At 42.4% G+C, this 19,138-nt stretch overlaps 1 protein-coding gene across 4 annotated transcripts in view; it reads right to left on the bottom strand.

The window, feature by feature from the left end:
* dmd (dystrophin) overlaps positions 1-19,138 on the bottom strand; it is a 308,778-nt gene that overhangs the window by 81,301 nt on the left and 208,339 nt on the right. For all 4 annotated transcript variants that reach the window (XM_080877233.1, XM_080877231.1, XM_080877230.1 and 1 more), the window contains 7 exons: positions 18,875-18,992; positions 16,420-16,631; positions 15,942-16,096; positions 13,856-14,045; positions 3,162-3,334; positions 2,909-3,065; positions 1,179-1,290 (listed from right to left, as the gene is read on the bottom strand). In XM_080877233.1, coding sequence (XP_080733359.1) covers positions 1,179-1,290; positions 2,909-3,065; positions 3,162-3,334; positions 13,856-14,045; positions 15,942-16,096; positions 16,420-16,631; positions 18,875-18,992 — 1,117 coding nt within the window. The remainder of the gene's footprint in view (positions 1-1,178; positions 1,291-2,908; positions 3,066-3,161; positions 3,335-13,855; positions 14,046-15,941; positions 16,097-16,419; positions 16,632-18,874; positions 18,993-19,138) is intronic.

The raw sequence follows: 19,138 nt of genomic DNA on the forward strand, positions 1-19,138 counted from the left end.
GTGTAGTTAGTGTGTAGTTAGTGTGTAGTTAGTGTGTAGTGAGTGTGTAGTCAGCGTGTAGTCAGCGTGTAGTGAGCGTGTAGTGAGCGTGTAGTGAGCGTGTAGTTAGCGTGTAGTTAGCGTGTAGTCAGCGTGTAGTCAGCGTGTAGTGAGCGTGTAGTTAGTGTGTAGTGAGTGTGTAGTTAGTGTGTAGTGAGTGTGTAGTCAGCGTGTAGTTAGCGTGTAGTTAGCGTGTAGTTAGCGTGTAGTGAGTGTGTAGTCAGCGTGTAGTCAGCGTGTAGTGAGCGTGTAGTTAGCGTGTAGTTAGTGTGTAGTGAGTGTGTAGTTAGTGTGTAGTGAGTGTGTAGTCAGCGTGTAGTTAGCGTGTAGTGAGCGTGTAGTGAGCGTGTAGTCAGCGTGTAGTGAGCGTGTAGTGAGCATGTAGTCAGCGTGTAGTGAGCGTGTAGTGAGCGTGTAGTGAGCGTGTAGTGAGCGTGTAGTGAGTGTGTAGTTAGCGTGTAGTTAGCGTGTAGTTAGCGTGTAGTTAGCGTGTAGTGAGTGTGTAGTTAGTGTGTAGTGAGTGTGTAGTCAGCGTGTAGTGAGCGTGTAGTTAGCGTGTAGTTAGTGTGTAGTGAGTGTGTAGTTAGTGTGTAGTGAGTGTGTAGTCAGCGTGTAGTTAGCGTGTAGTGAGTGTGTAGTTAGTGTGTAGTGTAGTCAGTAGTGTTGTGTGTGTCAGAACAATGAGGCGCCTGCTGAGTGTTACAGGTGTTACAGCAGTGACACATCTGCTGCTGTCAGGCCTGCAGGTATCAGGCTGTTGTTCTCCTTCATCTCATAGTGGACACAAATTATTTTTGGAGTGAAACAAATAATTTGTGTGGCATCAGATTTGATGCAGAACAGCTGATTGTTCTGTAAATAGTTTGAAATGTTTATTTAAAAAAACACCTTGGCACACGCCTGCTGCTGCTCACAGTGGACCAGGGGACGCTCAGGGAGTTTGTGTGTTCGCTCAGACACATGAAACATTAGAGGCAACATCACACTGCTTATAGCACTTACATTCTTAATTCATCCAGTAAGTATAACATTAAAACAAGCATGAAGTGCTGAAGGGGGACATTTTAAGCTATGGAAGAATAGTGGAGGAGAGCTTCTAAGCATTCTAAGCATAATTGTGTGAAATGAGTGTGTGTTACCTCTGTGCTCAGGTGACGGTGTGTCTTGTGGAAGTTCAGACAGAAAGAGTCCCACATCATCCAGAGCCTTGGTCATAACGGGCTCTTTCGCTCGCAGCTCCCTCTTGAAACCCTGTAAAAGCACACATACTTTTTGCATTTGTACTAAACTAAACATCAGACAGTCAGTTCCACCCTTCAGTGTCATATCTGGGACTAAAAGACTGAGCTTGATGTGACTTTATACAGAGAAATCTGTCTCAAAAGGGTTACAAATGCATAGGGTACGATCAGAGGCATAAACACATGTGTGCAGTGATCTGTCTGTAACTTTTGAGGACTCACAAGTGCTTCAATCCACACACAAAGTCATTAGTTGTTCACAGAGTCTATTAATAAAGCTTCACAAATGGAATAATTTTCTCTTTCAAAAAGCTTTCTGTGGATACGAATGTCTAAAAATACAGGCAGTGGCCAGTGGTGGCCCTCAGCCTCAGTAGATGCAAAGGGTACTTTCAAAATCCTAAGTCACCTTGTTCTTAGGTTATCACACTGAAAAAGATTTTCAGAAAACTTGACCTCTGACCCCTGACCTTGAGGCCAAGATCACTGAGATTCAAACTTGTCTGATATTCATACTAGATGTGCCTATGGTTTCAAAATCCTGTCACTTCCTTCTCAAGTGATCACAAACTCAGGTATCCATGTTGAACGACAATACCCCATCAGCCTTTTACAGCTGAGGGGTAATAAAATACTTGCAACATCCTTCTCACTCACTTACAAAACCTTTCCTAAGTGAGAGGTTTCACTCCTGATACGCATGGATCACACTGCATGCCCACGTGGGGTTTTGAGATGTCTGAGAGGAGAAGCCAGCTCTCCTGCCTCAGTAGAACTGAGTAAGGCAGATAAGACGGACCGCCATGATGGAGAGCAGTTTGTTGTTGTTTGTTTGATCTCCTGTCCCTCACTGACTCAAAAGGCTCCAGACTCTGGGTAATGATGGTTCCAGCTCTGTGAATCATTTTGTTAATCCTGCTGGCACTGATGGAGACAACGGCAAAGGAAGTCGCCAATAAAGGATCTGAGAAGCTTCTTGTACACACCATCACTGTTGGTCCATCCATCCAAACTCTCATTCAGGTGAACTCCGTACCTGTACCTGTAGTACCTGTAGGTGTTCACTGGTTCCACCTCCATACACATGTTAATGGGCCTGCTTACTTATCTTCATTTAGATGAAGATACATATGCAAATATGCACGCTGTATCCTTTTCAACGTTTTCTTGTTCCTAGACCTGACGACCCTCCTGTCTTCTTTAGTGGAGTGATCTAGGACTAGAACAGTGCACTTTGATGCAACCTCAAAGGCTGAAGGTGATTTTAGACTAAAATCCTGGGTTTTCCTCCAATTATTAAATCTGACTACAAAGCAGGCTATAATTATAAGTTGATTAGTTTATTCACTCACATCTTTGATGTCACTGCGTGCTGCCTAGGGGAATTAATCTGAGTTAATATTTCTCTAATTAATTCTGTTTAAAGGCAGAAACTGATCATTTTGTTTGAGCTTTAGTTAAAAAAACAATTTGTCGAAGGTTATCATGTGCTGATGTCACTTCCTGTGCAGATATATTGTCGATTCCTGTTTGTGAAAAGTCATGGCAGTCGTGTTGACAATTAGCTGAACACAATCTGCACCAAGAAGCAATGTTGAGTGAGCGTTCTACCATGCTGCACCTCCTACCCGGTGTATGTCCAGCTGAGCCTGCACGGCCGGGACGTCCCCCCCTACAGGTCGCTCCTGCTCCAGCTGCTGACTTTTCAACCTTAGCCAGTTCAACAGTTCTTGCAGCGACATGTGAACCCTCTTCCAGGGGGCCATCTCTGAGTCCAGGTGGGCCCTTGAAACAGAAACACAAACATTTTTTCTTTCTCTGTAGTTTCAACAACAGTCGTTTACAGTTCTTTGCGTTGTTGGAACCATTGCAACCGCTCACCTCATGCGGAGGGTCTTGTTGTGCAGGTCATTCCACCGCTGGGTCATGTTGCCAAGACGTCTCCTGAGCAGAGCCCCATCCTCGGAGTCCCCCAGTGACGTAAGAATCCTCTGCCCATTTTCATCCAGGGAGTGATACAGTTCTGTGTGGCCGTCAATCTCTATTTGGAGGTCCTATAATTGCCAGAAATGGAGAAACAGCATGAAAAACTGTAAAATTCGGTTACAGCACACACTGAATTTTTTGGTAACATCAGCAATCTTTCAGGACTTTCACTGATTGGTGCTTAAAATCAGATGATGATCCGTTAATCAAGATATCAACCGTATTTATATTTATATTTACATTAACCGTTTGTATTTTAATTTCTTAGCACTGTAATGTCAAAATGTATAAAACTCCGGTGATTTCACTTCTGTACATTTTGTCCTACAGACAGTCCATTACTGAAGCTCTTTATGTTCCCAATTAGTATTTGACAGTCCAACCTTTTGTCAAGTAAAAAGGAAAAAAGATCCATTTGATGATGGAACGACCAAAAATAACAGATATGGCGATATGGGGCCAGGGTGGTGGCGGTGAGGGTTAGTGACAGCCCGAGAGCAGGGGTAATGAAGATGTTGCTGTTCTGCTGTGGATCCTGCAGAACCCTTCACCCAGATGTAAGCAGGGAGCATGGTGGGGATGTGAAACAACAGTGAAACATTTGTTCTGATCAGAGAACGTTTCACTGCAATGTCCTGGAAGTGGGGAAGTGGAGACTCAGTGATCTTCTCTGCTGTCTTCAGCCCTCTCTGCAGGGATTTCCGGCACTGCAGGCCCCTGACCACACAGATATTCATGTCAGTAAGCTCTCTATAGTACCCTTGTAGAAACTGGTAAGGATACGAGAGGGTAAGTGACCTCTCCTCGTCCGGAGCTCTCCTAGCAACAGCCCTGGTGTGCAGTGACCGGGACAAAGTGTCTGTTATCTGTACTCTCTGGAACTTGGTGCTGCTGACCAGGTCCACTGCTGTTCTGTTAATGACTGTGTGGGACTGTGCCGACTTCCCCTTAAGTCGACAATGAGCTCTTTGGTTGTTTTCAGCACAGACAATGTGGTCGTTCTCCAGTCTCTCAAAGGACATCACAATGGGACTGAGTGCTTTGGGGCAGTCGTCATGAAGATACGGGCACTTGGGCACTTGAATGTTGGCAGCAATCTTAAAGAATCAAATGGAATCCCCTTTTATTGTCACTGTATATGTAGAATGAAATTGTGGATGCTCACCACCAGCTGTGCATGGAATAATAATATGAATAGCAGGACAGCAAGAATGAATAACAGACTAGATTACATACGCACAAGAGGTATGTATACAAAACAGGAGGCACACAATAAAAAGGCACACATTAGAGAACAGTTTACAGAGTGCTTGAAAATAGTGTAAAACACTTGGTCTGAGTATAGAGTCCATGTGCGAGTGTCCTGGAGGTGTGTGACCTCATTGACCAGAAGCGCCATCTGGGGGGCAGCAGGTCAAATCCGTGGTGGGCGGGAAGCAAGTCGTTACATCTGATGGCCCTTGCAGCCCGTTCTCACTCTCGAGGCGTAACATGTCGACGTTTTGTCACCTAGCGTAAAATGTTACGCTTTGGGAGTGAGAACGTGTTGGCCCTGGAGTCAGGAGGTGCTGGTAATGGCCTCCAGAGGTGGCAGAGGATGGCCAATGACTTTTTTGGGGAGTGTTAATTAGCCTCTGCACAGCCTTTCTGTTTTCAGTCCTGGCCTCTGCGTACCAAACACACGGTGGTAGAAGCAGCAGCTTCTGGTCCAGGTTATTCTTCCTCTGAATGCAGGACAAATGAAAAATGTCTAAAAGAGCTGAAGCTGGTCGGTCAGGACACCAAGCTGGTGTGTTGTCAGTGCCGGCTGCTTTTCTTACGTTCCCTCTCCTCAAAGTCGTATAGAGCGCTGTTCCTTGCAGGTGTATGACTAAATGCCTCAACCCTTCATAGTGTTTGTTTACTTACTTATTCAGAAAGGTTGTCTTGTTCACACAGGGTGGAGGAGTAGCTTTAAACTCTTTGATGGCGTTGATACTTTGCCACATTCGTCTCTTGTTTGCATGGTCATGGAAGAACTTCTGTATTCTCTTACCAAAGTCATGCTTCGTTGCTCTTATGGCATTGTTCAAGTTGGGTCTTGCTGATCTGGGTGCCATCATATCACATTACACCTAAAACCGTCACTTTGTGCTTTCATTGCAAGCACCCCTTGGTCATCCACAGTTTGTCACCAGGAATGTCATCTAACAAAGACATCTTCCACATATTTCTAAACTTATGGAGACACTAACTCAGCGTACTCATCTACACTCAGTTGCAGATGCCTTGAACACATCTGTTAATACATTCAATACAATACATCTTTTAATGCTTCTGTGGCTCCTGTAGAGCACTTGCTTCACAGTGGGGTTTTCTCTGATTATTAAGCACTTCTATGCAGGAAGCAGCATAACAGAAAAATGGTCTGACGAGCAGAGGTGGGGGCAGGGTGTTGCCTTAAATGCTTCCTTAATGTTTGAATAGGCGAGGTAAACTCAGGCTAGGTGAAAATCAGTGTCACTTCATCTTATTTTAATTTGGTGCCTTCATAAAGAGACTCCTGCATTTGAATTACTGGCTTTATTAATAGCTAATACATCATTTACTAATGCTTTATACATAAATTCAATCATTAAGGGAAAATGTCCATTTCAGGAGTCTTCAGAATTCTGTGATACCTGATAAGACAGACAATAGTTACCTTAATGCCTTACATACTGTCTATTAAGTATTAGTAAATGACTTATTTACAAATTCTGTGCTCAAAAAATTACGATATCAATTCTTTGTGTCTGACTTTATCTACTTTTTCTTATTTTAATTCTCTTAATGTTATTGTCATTGTTTGAGTATTGGCTAATTACCTTCCACATGTTCTTTATATTACTAAAGTAAAAGAGAGCTGCAGTAGACGTCTGACCTCTCACAGAAAAAAAATGGTACAGCCGGGACCCCAAGTTGTTTGCATGACTTGATGAATGTCAGATTGTTCTCACTCCCGAGGCGTAATACATCCCGAGGTATTCCATGGGAACGCGAAAGACAACCTTCCGCGTTCCTATGCTACGCACCGGGCTGTGGATGAAATCCAATAGAACGACCGTCCCACAGTAATAGACGTTCCAGCCATGTATTCCAGCCCTAACCTTATCCCTTAACCTTAACCAGCACTTTAATGATGTTAGTGTTTTCAGAGCGATTTAAGTAAGATAAACGTACTTGTGTAGATTCATTCCAAACAGTTCTCATGTTTCCTCATTTTTCCGACCTCGTAATACAGCGCTCCCTCGCTATAACGCGGTTCACCTTTCGCGGCCTCGCCGTTTCGCTGGTTTTTTTGTGTGCAATTTTGCATGTTTTTTTTTTTTACAGTGCATTGTGTTCTGCGTCCTGATTGGCTGTAGACCATTGTTAACCAACCTCCTGCCGTGTCTCCTGTACAGTCCAGAATACATTCAGCTTGTTAAATTTACACAAATCTTCGATCTCTAGCAGTGTGACTCTGAAGAGCTGCACTGTATGTTTGTAAGTTTCCTGCCCAACAAACGCAACGATGTCGACGAAACGACAACCGCAGGTCTTTGGTTTCATTCTCTAATACTGGACTTATTTTTCTACAAGGTTTGAACTTTGAGAGTTTAAACAAGAGAGAAAAGTGAAAATGTTCAGCCTGTCTGAGAAAAGTGTATAAAGTGTGTAGTGACGGGTTTTACATCCTTAAAACAGCTATAATAATTGTAAAAAATAAGGTTGGCTACTTCGCAGATTTCACCTATCACGGGTTATTTTAGAACGTAACTACCGCGACATACGAGGGACGGCTGCATAGGGAAGCAGTAATATACAGGCGATTTGTCACCTTGTGGAAAATGTTACGCTTTGGGAGTGAGAACGTGTTGTGAATATAGTCTCATCAGTTTTACCACAATGCTATGCAATTCAATTTTAGAAAATGCTTTATTTAATTGGAAAAATATGACACATTACTTGATTGTACCCCAAACTGTGGAATAACACTAGCATTCCCAACATTAGATCTAGTCCATGTGTAATACAAATTACTCATCCCTTATTTTACTGTGATGATTGGTGGGTTCAAAAAGGTCAATAACATGCTTCTTTGTGGTTATCTTGTGGCAAAGCAATCAAACCACTTATTTCTTTTGAGTCCTCTTTTTGGAAAATTGCATTCTCCCAACTTTGTGGAAACACTTTGGGGATGCCCCCTTTCTTTTCCAACATGACTGTGCACCAGTGCACAAAGCAAGGGCATGGGTGAGGCAGTTTGATGTGGCAGAATTTATCTGTCCAGCACAGAGTCCTGACCTCAGCCTGACAGAGTAGAAGAATGGGCAAATGTTAATATAAACACACTCCTAAACCTTGTGGAAAGTCTTCCCGGAAGCGTTGAAGCTGCTACAGCTGCAAAGAGTGGGCAGACATCATATTAAAATCCTATGGATTAAGCATAGAGTGCCACAAGTTCATGTGTGTGTACACACAGACAAATACTTCTGGCAATAGTGGACGGTATCGAGCATTTCTGCTCAATTTGAGTACTCGAAGCTCTTTTACTACAAACACTAAAAATATGAAACTGAATTTGACAGAACTTCTTATGTTTCTGTGCTTTGTGAAGAGGACGTGTCACTAACTCACCATTTTTATTAAAGAATCAACAGTGTCTTTAGAGCAAATCTTCTTATAAAAATAAACTGGAGTCAGTGAATAAAAACATGCTCCTCCTTTTTGGGAAGAGAAAAAACAAGAAGCGCTGAGGACATTATAAATAGGAGTTAAGTAAGTGCACTTGTTTACAAGAGAGCACAACTCCAGAGGGCAAGTGTGATACTAACACTGACATTTTAGGATTTTGATGTCCACCTGTTTTCATTACAATACAATGATGTCATCCTGTTATGGTGTTATTGTGACGGTGTTGAGAAAATAAAAGTGTTGTACAGCTGCGTCCATGCCCTTCAAGATGATACACTCTACTCTATATGGTTTCTTGAAATTGTCAAGGTCACACAATGAAGATCAAGGTCAGCTGCTTAGCCAACACGGGAGATCATGTCCCCCCTACGACACTGTTGTGAAGTTTAAAGACTTTCAATTAAAAATACAAAAATCCCAGCCCTGCACAGCCTGGCGACCTGTCCGGGGTGCACCCTGCGTCTCGCCCAAACACACAAAATCTGAAACATGATATCATGAAAACTGTGGACGCTAGACTGCTAACAAACAATCAAATGGAACAAATGACACAGGGGGCAGGAGGATTTTATTACGATTACCATGTGATCTAAATGAGGACACAATGTCAGGCAGTCCAACAGTTTGCATTTTTACCTTGATTTCTGCCTTTTAAATGAATAGTTCCAGAAGTCGTGCGAAAGAAAAATCTTTCCTACTGTTAATCTCAAATGCCCCACAACAGAATCGAGCTTATATAAAATCAATTACCGTAATTGTCGGGCTATAAGCCGCTACTTTTTGCACAAGCTTTGAACCCTGCGGCTTTTAGTCAGGTGCGGCTTTTCTATGGATTGTCCATGATTTTTGTCATATCGTAAGAGGATTTGTTTTGTTTGTTCCGCTGTTGTACGGCACTACGTTCAAGAGTGGTATGTTAGTCACATGGCAACGTAGTGCCGTACGAAGTAGCGCGAAAAACAAACTTCAAAGTAGCGCTACGCGTTCAGCGGGAGGCGTGGATGACGAGCGGTGATAAACTTGCGAAAAGCAAGTTATGCCCAACTCCACCGGTGGAATCTGACAGCGTGGAAAAGTTTGAAAACATCCACGATCACCAACGGATTTTGAAGGGCTGGACTGCTGCATGATGGAGAGGAGGACACCGCCACGGCCCTTCTGAGGGTGTTCGACACTGACAACGAGGATTTCTTTGGTTTTGAAAGTGACAACGAAGGAAATAAGCGGAGAGTGGATGACGAAGCCATCCTGAGCCTGTTTGTATCCGACACTGGAGGAGAGGACTTTGGTGGTTTTAGTGCGCAGGAAGAAGAGAAAGATGGTGAATGACTGACTTTTCTTCTTGTTAAAGCCGTGTCACTGCACCTGAGCATAAAAGGTAGTACGAATCTATTTTTCTGGTGTGCTGTAGGTTACTGTTATGTACTACATGTGCAAATATGTACCCATAACTTGTTTTTCAAAATATTAATAAAAGGGGTGTGTCTCCAAACAGCCATCTCTTTCCTGACAATTCCCTTTGTGCATATTCTCTTACATATGATAAGTCAACATTGAAACACCTGCGGCTTTTATTCAGGTGCGGCTAATGTATGTACAAAACAGGATTTTCCCCTGATTTTAGCTTGTGCGGCTAATATTCAGGTGCGCTTTGTAGTCCGGGAAATACGGTATATTAACTGTTTTGTAGCCAGGAAAAAAATTAACTCTTGAGATTAAAAATTTCCCCTTTTAAGAGTCTCCTGACCAAGCAGTACAATCCTTGGTTGCATACATTAAATCACATACACATAGAAATCCATGCACCAGTTAAGTACAGTCAGAGTAAAAAAATAACACAACCCAGATCATGCTAAAAGTGCTACTGAATGCCACAAACAAAGGAACAATATTCAGGCAAAACAGCAGCCTGCATTAGTTCTTTAGAATCGCTTTAAAGTCATTAAGTGAGACCAGCTCCTTACGTTGATTCTGCAGCTGATTCCAGGAGCAGGAAGCTGCACATGTGAAAGCTCAAATTTAGTGTGAAGCTTTGAGACAGACGGAATAAATCTTGGGAAATAAGATGTATAAGAATATATCAGTCATATATATCATATATACGTCATGACAAAGCAGACCAGCAAAGGAGTGGTGAGTAAGAGCTTGTAATCCAGCATATTTAAGGATGCATGCATATAAATCGCATTGCTATAATCAAGTATAGACATAAAACTGGGAACAACAAGTCTCTTTCTTCTCTCAAAGTACAAGCAGGACTTTTAGTCTAAAGTAAAAACCACAATTCAGTTTTTTCACCAGTTGCTGAAACTGAGGCGTAAACGAGAGCGAGTCATCAACTGAAGTCCTAAGTAGCTGTAATCAGATACTAACTCAATCTCAAAGCCCTGAATTGTAGTAATACACAAAAGGTTACTTGGTTCAGATTTTTAATTTGTGAACACCATCGATTTTTTTTGGTCAGCATTCAAAACAAGTTTTAAATGCCACAGGTTATTCTGTAGCGTAGTGAAAGTTGATTTAACAGATTACAACCTATATGAATCATCTCAAAAGTTTAGTGTAAATGTCAGTAGAGTAAATGTTCCAAATGAATCTACTTGGTTTTTATTCCCAACCTGAACATGGTAGACCTTTCTGCGCAGCATCGTCCAGACTGAACCCTGGAATCCCCAAAATCACACATCAAAAAGAAGAAGCACCTCCATTAAGCCCCATTTCATTCCTTCTAGCTTCCAGCAGGCTGAATTACACTGCCCTCTGTTTAAGTGTTGGTGACACAGTGAGACGTTCAGATAAAGAGGAAGAGAGGGAGGGTCAGTCGCACATAAAAAAGAGAGATGGAGTTGAACGTCTGAGTCAGAGTGAACACAGGGTACGAGAAAGAGTTAAAATGACGATGAAAGACGCAGAGAAACTTTCAAGGTTACATAAAATGATGAGTGTACTTCTTTTCCAATTAAACCTTATCTGCATGTTGTAGCCGAGGGAACGAGTGAGACTTCATAGGATGCTGTGTACTTTTAGCACCCATCATTGTAACTGGACAAAGACAACTATCTCAGTGCTACACACAGTGCTACACACAGTGCTACACACAGTGCTACTGTTGTACTGAGAGAGCTCTGTGTGTACATGTGTGTGTGTCCCCGTAGGTGTGTTGTGTGTGTGTGTGAATTTCTGATTTTAAATGTGCTGCTTGTGTGTTTCCTTGTAGTGCATGCACTGCACACTGTGTCACAGTGGTTGTGTGTGCATCACTGTACATGCTGTGCTACCAGAGAGTGTGTGTGGGTGCAGGGTGAGGGTTGACGGTCAGAATATGTTTTCTTGCAGAACAGAGCGTTCCCTTCACCCAACACCCACAATGCATTGGGGGAATTCGGGATTTGTGTGCAGACAGTGACAGTCCAATCAAATCTCACCATGTCAGCATTCCTGTCATACTAGCCAGAGCAGAGTTGAAGAAGGGCTAAAAACTGGAAATATACTGGATGTGTGGCAGATGAGACTAAAGTCTAATCATTAGTCTTTTTATCCATATCAGGGTTGCGAGAGCGGGCTCGAGACTATCCCAGTTATCAGAGGGCGAGAGGCGGGGTAAACCCTGCACAGAATACCAGTCTGTTGCAGAGCTAACGCAGAGACAGACAACACTCTCCTTAACACCTGTGGGCAATTTAGAATCACCAATGAACATAACCCTACTAACTGCATGTCTTTGAACTATGGGAGGAAGCTGGAGTACCTGGAAAGAACCCACATTGGTTTTACTTTCTCACTAATCCTTCATGGTTGTACGAGTTTTTCCTTGCCTAACTTAATTAAACTGTGTTAATGGTATAACCAATTTAATGATTAATTCTGATGACAAACATGTTTGAACTTACAGCTTTCATCACTGCAATGTGAACCCCTCAAAACCAAACACAAAAATAAAATGTTTTTATATGTAAAAGCCAGATGAGGTCCAAACACCAATCAGCAAAGAAGACACTAAATTGCTGGTTAGTAAATGAATATGTGTTTAAGGCTGTTTGTTTTATCCAATGAGGAGGTCTAAGCACTCCTTGCTGCGCTGTGCAGCATGCACTATGTTGTTTAGCTTGTGTCTGGGAGTTTTGTCCTCGGGATCAACCGGTTTTAGTCTGAGGTTATGGCTGGGTCTGAAGTGCACTGATGTTATGCTTGCAGATAAATCTCCTGAGTTGTTACTAGGGCTGCTCAATTAATCGAATTTTAATCTCGATTACGATCTGGGCTTTCAGCGATCATTAAAAATGACTGAGCCGATTATTAGCCCCTCCCTCGTGCTTTACTCTCGCGCTGCTCCGTGTGGCAAATCGAGCGCACCTCTCTGCGTTTCGAACACGCGTCACAACAAGAGGACCCGAGGGAAGCTCGGAAAGCTCAGCAGAAGTTATTTGGAGAGGAGAGTGACTGCTGTTGGTTGAAAAGAGAGGTAAAAAAACTTCAGTGGTGTGGAAACATTATGGGTTCAGTCAGACGTGGATCAAGAAGACACAGTGTGTAAACTTTGCTACGGTGTCGTAGCTGCACCACAGAGCAACACTGCAAAGTTCACTAAACACAGATGTTTACATTTTTCATTTGTTTTTTATATTGCAAACATTTGCACTGTTATCAGTATTTGCACTATTTTATATTATTTTTTAAAGTCATTATTCAACACATTGTTATTGTTAAATAAATATCGTCAAATAATCGAGATCTCAATTTCAGTGAGAATAATCGTGATCATCATTTTTGCCATAATCGAGCCGCCCTAGCTGTTAGATCTCTTTCTCCCTTGTTGGTGTCCAGGCCCAGCTGGGAAAACCACGTGTTTTAAGAGCTTTCTTTAATGTGTGTGTTCGTGTCTTTGGCTTAGAGGGAATGTTTTGTGCCCAGTGTTGCAGCGTCCAAATGACCAGGTTTGTGTTGTGGGAGTCAAAGAGTAGGTACTGGTGTGTGTGGGCTTTCAGTAACGTTCAGTGTTGAGGTTTCCATTCAGCAAGCTATTATCATTTTTTCTCTTCCCTGGTGAGCTTTACATTTCTAACCACTGAGTTGATGTGAACAGTGAAGGTTTCTACTTCTTGGGTTTAGATTTTGACCATTGTATCACATCCATACTCTTGTCTGTAGCAACTCTCGTATTTTAAGATATGTGGCGGTGAGGCAAAGGTCTAACAGTGTACAAATCTGATCATTTGCTGGCACTCTCCACTGCCTCCTTTGTAGGGATACAAGTGAAAAGGGAGACCACATTAAAGGACATTATGGTTTAATCTGGTTTGGCACCAGCAGCAGCAGCAGACCTATCTTCAGCCTCCAAACCTGTGTGTGCTATGAGACCAGTTAGGTTTTCTAAATAGTATTGTAAATAGTTTTGTCCTTTTTCAAATAGCAAAGGGCTGAGCTGCCTATTTATTTCTGTACATTTATCTTGTGTAATAAGTCAGGGAGTTATGGGGTAGTGCTTGGATTGGCTTGTTTTGTTTGTAATTTTGCCCTGGAGCTTAAGCGTTGAGTTTTGATAGTATTGGTGCAGCAATAAATCTCACATTTATCTGTGACTTGGCCATTGGGTTTCTGGTTTTGGGGACCAGGGCGAGGACACCCTTTTTTATTCCTTATGTTGCACCTAGACTGAGGCATAACATGTCCCTGCTTGGATTTCCTTTACACAGACGTCCTCATCACTAAATGAATGATTCTAAACTGGCCACAGGTGTGGATGTGAGTGTATTGGTCCTCATGACTTAGCCCTGACAAGGTTAATCTTCAGGGCCTTATGCTGATTTCTGGAACGTGTATATGTCCATATCTGTACATAGATACAGAGCTAGCTATATCAGAAAGATGAGGTGCACCTGTGTATGGCCCACCTTCCACTGTTCCAGCAAGTTCCTTGCTGCCTCAGACTGCTCCTGCAATCTCTCCTTGTTCGTGGCATCTAGTAAAACATTGCAGGTCGTCTCAGCCTCCGTGAGCCAGTTGAGGAACTTTTCCAAATCAAAGTAGAACTGCTGCAGCAACTTTAGAGCAGCTTCCAAAGCTGCCTCCCTGTCCGAAACACTGAAAATGTGCAGACAGATGACAAGAAACAAAGGTGGTAAATAAAAGTTATTTCCTCAAAAAAGTTAAAGAAGCAACAGATTTGTTTTGCACACATCGGTAAACACGATGGCTCAAAGTTTAATATGAATTCTGATAAAACGTCGCATGTTTGATATATGTACAGTGAGGTTGAGTTAACAATTCAATAAAAAAATTGACAAAAAAGTCTCATAAAACATATACAAAGTACTTAAATATATTTAAACTTTATCTCCTTGTCACTTCACCCCAAGTCCAGCACCCTGAGACTGTATGCTAAGGGGAAGGAAGGGAGCCAGGGACCAGTGAGACTCAGCACCACAGTCCAGGATGAGGCAGTGAACATCCATGAATACATGAGGAAGATGGCCTCAACCGACCGCGTGCTCAGTGAATACCTCAGGCAGCAGAAACCCAAGAAAGAGGAGGAACCATCATGGAAGGACCAGCAGATAGAGGAGGGGGCTGATATCCAGAAATCCTACCAGTGGCTGGACAAAGCTGGACTGAAAGACAGCACAGAGGCACTAATCATGGCAGCACAAGAACAAGCTCTGAGCACAAGATCCATAGAGGCTGGGGTCTATCACACCAGGCAAGACCCCAGGTGCAGGCTGTGTAAAGATGCCCCAGAGACAATCCAGCACATAACAGCAGGGTGCAAGATGCTAGCAGGCAAGGCATACATGGAACGCCATAACCAAGTGGCCGGCATAGTGTACAGGAACATCTGTGCCGAGTATAACCTGGAAGTCCCGAGGTCAAAATGGGAGACGCCCCCAAGGGTGGTGGAGAATGACCGAGCTAAGATCCTGTGGGACTTCCAGATACAGACGGACAAAATGGTGGTGGCTAACCAACCGGACATAGTGGTGGTAGACAAACAGAAGCAGACGGCCGTAGTGATCGATGTAGCGGTTCAAATGACAGCAATATCAGGAAGAAGGAACACGAGAAGCTGGAGAAATACCAAGGGCTCAGAGAAGAGCTGGAGAGGATGTGGAGGGTGAAGGTAACGGTGGTCCCCGTGGTAATCGGAGCACTAGGTGCGGTGACTCCCAAGCTAGGCGAGTGGCTCCAGCAGATCCCGGGAACAACATCGGAGATCTCTGTCCAGAAGAGCGCAGTCCTGGGAACAGCTAAGATACTGCGCAGGACCCTCAAGCTCCCAGGCCTCTGGTAGAGGACCCGAGTCTGGGCGAGAGGGGAAACTGTTTCTTTTTGTAAAACAAAACGTGTTCATTTATGTCATTTTAAGAATATTTAAATAGTTTCAACAGGGTAAATAACAAAATCCTGCACTCTGCATGTGTTATTACTGAACTGCAAATTTAAAGTACATTTAAAAAGAATAACAGAATAAATATATAGAAAATACAATACGATTCCCTTAGCAGAAAGATAAGTAAATACTGACCAGAGAGTGAGTGGTTTTCCTTTTTAGGATCAATTTTATTCCAAATGTAATGTAGCAGAAGTCAGTAAACAAGCCTAAAGATTTGATAGACGTAATATCCAGACTTCCATGATGGCTAAATAGCTTTAAAAGCTTTCTTGTTAGATAATGCAAATGCTCTTTTTATCATGCTCGTCTGTTATGTGGAAAACTAAACGTGTGCCTTTTGTGCCAGGAAATCACATCACGATTACTTCCTGACTAAACACGTTTTGCAAAAAGGTGAAATAGTCATTGTGGTGTTTTGACGGGGTAGTTGCACTAAAGTGCACTTATTATTTCCATGGAAACCAAGGTTGAAAGCGTAAGAATAGCATCGTTTAGAGACATCCATTAAGTCAAACACCAACATAGCTGCCTAAATGTTTATTTTTAATAAAAATAAAATAAATGCAGAATAAAATTAAAATAATGCTTACCGCTTGTTGATGTATATGCAGGCAGTGTCCATGTTGTTGTTGATCTGGGTGACTTTGTGAGTGTCATCGTTGCCATATAGCGTCAGTAGTTTGTTGGCCAGTGTATTGGTTTCTTTGACTTGTATCTGGGATTGCTGCAGCTCCTTCATTAAGAGCTGGGTAAGCAGGGAGAAAACAAAGGCCAAATCATCAACACGATTACCTGGTTCCACCTGATTAGTACTCTAAGCGATCATCGTAACGGGCAGAACTCTGTCTAAATAAATAAATACATCTGGGTAAATTCCCAGATGATTAAACATGCAACTGTTTTGCTGGTAAGACCTGAAATGAGTAAAGAAAATCAACAGCCTATGTATGCAAGATAATTCATAATTTGATTGGGGGGTTATATTGGTTGGATCTGATTAATGGGGGGCTCTTGTAAGCAGACTATATGTCTGTATAAATACAGTGAAATTCAGAATGCAGATCCCACCTTCAGTTCAGCGTTTTGTTTTTTCAGTGCATCAACTGTATAAGTGATCTCCTGCCATGAATCCAGTCTCTCATTGGCCTGTTTGACGACATGATCCACCCCCTTCTTGGCGTCCAGCCAGTTGGTAGAGTCTTGCAGCATGTTTTGTAGCTGCTTCATCCTATCAGACAGTTTGGTCTGACAGTCTTCCCAGTAAGCCTGGAGTCGATCAACTATGAAGAAAGAGAGAAAACACTGCTTAACAAGTTCTTTAGAATAAAATCACACAACTAGTAGAGGTGTCAGACAGTTTGAAAATAATACATGGACTGAGTCTGGAAACCTAAATCCATCCATCCATCCCTCCATCCATCACTGGGGATTTTGTATGACATACATACCTGTATACACTGGACAAAGACTCACATATATAATGTAATCACATATACTCGTATACACTATACATACCTACACTGGAGTGTTTGTATTGGAATCAATGCATTTAACCTACATATTCAATTCACAGGACACATATATTTAGGTCAAATATTACCTACAAGCATATTAATGAAGTCTGTGCCACTTGTTATATAAGCACCTGCTGATCCATACTGGTTACAATATAATAATTAGGCTCAATAAGTAATCTTTGATTGTGTTATAGCCAAAGGTGACAAGTCCAAACATTGGGCTAATGCTGAGTATGGACTTGGGAGTCTCTTTACCCATTTTTGCTGCCCAAAAGTTGTGAACAATCCTTCTTATAGTAATCAAATCCATCCATCCATCCATGCATCCATCCATCCATGCATCCATCCATCCACCCATCCATGCATCCACCCATCCATGCATCCATCCATCCATCCATCCATGCATCCATCCATCCATGCATCCATCCATCCATCCATCCATCCATTCTCTTCCTCTTATCCAATTCCAGGTTATTTAGGAAACCTAAATAAAAAAACATATTTTTAAGATAGTTACTGTTGGACTTCTTCAGATAGAAAGAAGATGAGAATTTGAAGTTGAAAGAGAAAGCTGATAACTTTTGTACATTTGGCCTTTTGTGATAATTATACCTTTACTGGACAGTTACAGCTAGTACAACTAGCTCCCACACTCCCTGTTTGTCATGACTACACAACAAAGTCTCAGTTCTTGGCAGGAAGAGAACAGTAAACATTTGCATTTGATATCAAGGAACATATGATGCTTTGTAATCTCACAGGTAAAAACAAGACTTTTTTACACTATATATGACTGAATCTATTAAACTAAACTAAATTATGAGTAAAACACAAACAAAATCAGAATGTGCTATCAAAATGAACACTGTAGTAACTCCTCTCTTTGAGATGGTGATCTTTGCGAAAACAAGCAGTAAGAGAAGAAGAAGAGAACTGAGAACCTGCAGATTTGTAGAGGAGGAGTGTCCCCCAATATAAAATAGAAATATAGAGGAAAGGCTTTTGGCTTCAGGCTAATTTAATACAATTTGTGACTACAAAAGCATGCACACTTGGGCTGGGCAAAAACTGAAAAGTACTGTTGAAAGAGGTAGATCCGGCTCCAGTGATATCGGCTTCTGAACTGATTGATTGGTCATTATCATTTGATTATCATTTGATCTGTACCTGCAACTAGAGAAGGAAAATGCAAAAACTGAGTAGGAGCGGTTGCAGTGTGACGTGGAACTTGAAAGAGTGAGGGTCGGGCGATATGTAAACATTTTCCAATTGGCAATAGTCAGTCCAATCGCCGATAGGCAATATATTCACGCATGCGCAGACTTTTTGATGGGCGGGGCAACGTAATCATGCACGGACTGATTTGCGTGTGTTTAAACGCAGGCATCACGATTTTTTTTAACGCTTTCAACCCATCAGGAGCGCAGAAGGAACAAAATTTGGACAAACTGGAGGGGGAGACAGTAAAGGCTGGAAGTGGCAGAGAAGCAGACAGGCAGAGATTTAGAAACTGGAAGAGGGGAGAGAAACAGACTAATGCTGAGTTTGCTTGGAACATTTTCCACCACTTTACATGTTGACGTGGTGCTGAGGAGGCAGGGACACATGATGATTTGTGTAACATGGTTATCTTGGAACAGTTTAATAGGAAGAAGGTGAAGACAGCTTCTGCAGCTTCTGTTATGGCAGATGAATATGTTTTGTCCAACTCCAGGCCTCGAGGGCCGGTGTCCTGCAGGGTTTAGATGTGTCCTCGATCCAACACAGCTGATTTAAATGGCTAATGATCAACATGTCTTGAAGTTCTCCAGAGGCCTGGTAATGAACTAATCATTTGATTCTGGTGTGTTGACCCAGGGTGAGATTTAAAACCTGCAGGACGCCGGCCATCGAGGCCTGGAGTTGGACACCCCTGATAAAGCCTAATATAGGCTCTAAATAAGCTTCACTTAGCCTCTGTGGGAGGCTAGGTGATGCTATGTTGCATGTGTATGTGTGAGACTTACTGCGTTCAGAAATAGCATTGCGGGTCTCTTGGCTGCTGGTTTTGTTCTTCAGGTTCTGGGCTGCTGTGATCTGTGTCTCCAGGAGGGGGCGACGTTGATCAAGATCCTGTAGAGAAGCCTGAAAACAATCATTTTAGTTTCTCAGTTGTTTTAACTTACTTATTGAATTTTCCAAGCAATTAAGGAGGAAAACAAATCAAGAATAAAGGTCTGTAGCATGTCTAGCTTGTCAGTTTAACCACTGACTGTTTTAAACTATCTGTG

The sequence above is a fragment of the Rhamphochromis sp. 'chilingali' genome, assembly GCF_963969265.1.
Source record: "Rhamphochromis sp. 'chilingali' genome assembly, chromosome: 3".
NCBI lineage: Eukaryota > Metazoa > Chordata > Actinopteri > Cichliformes > Cichlidae > Rhamphochromis > Rhamphochromis sp. 'chilingali'.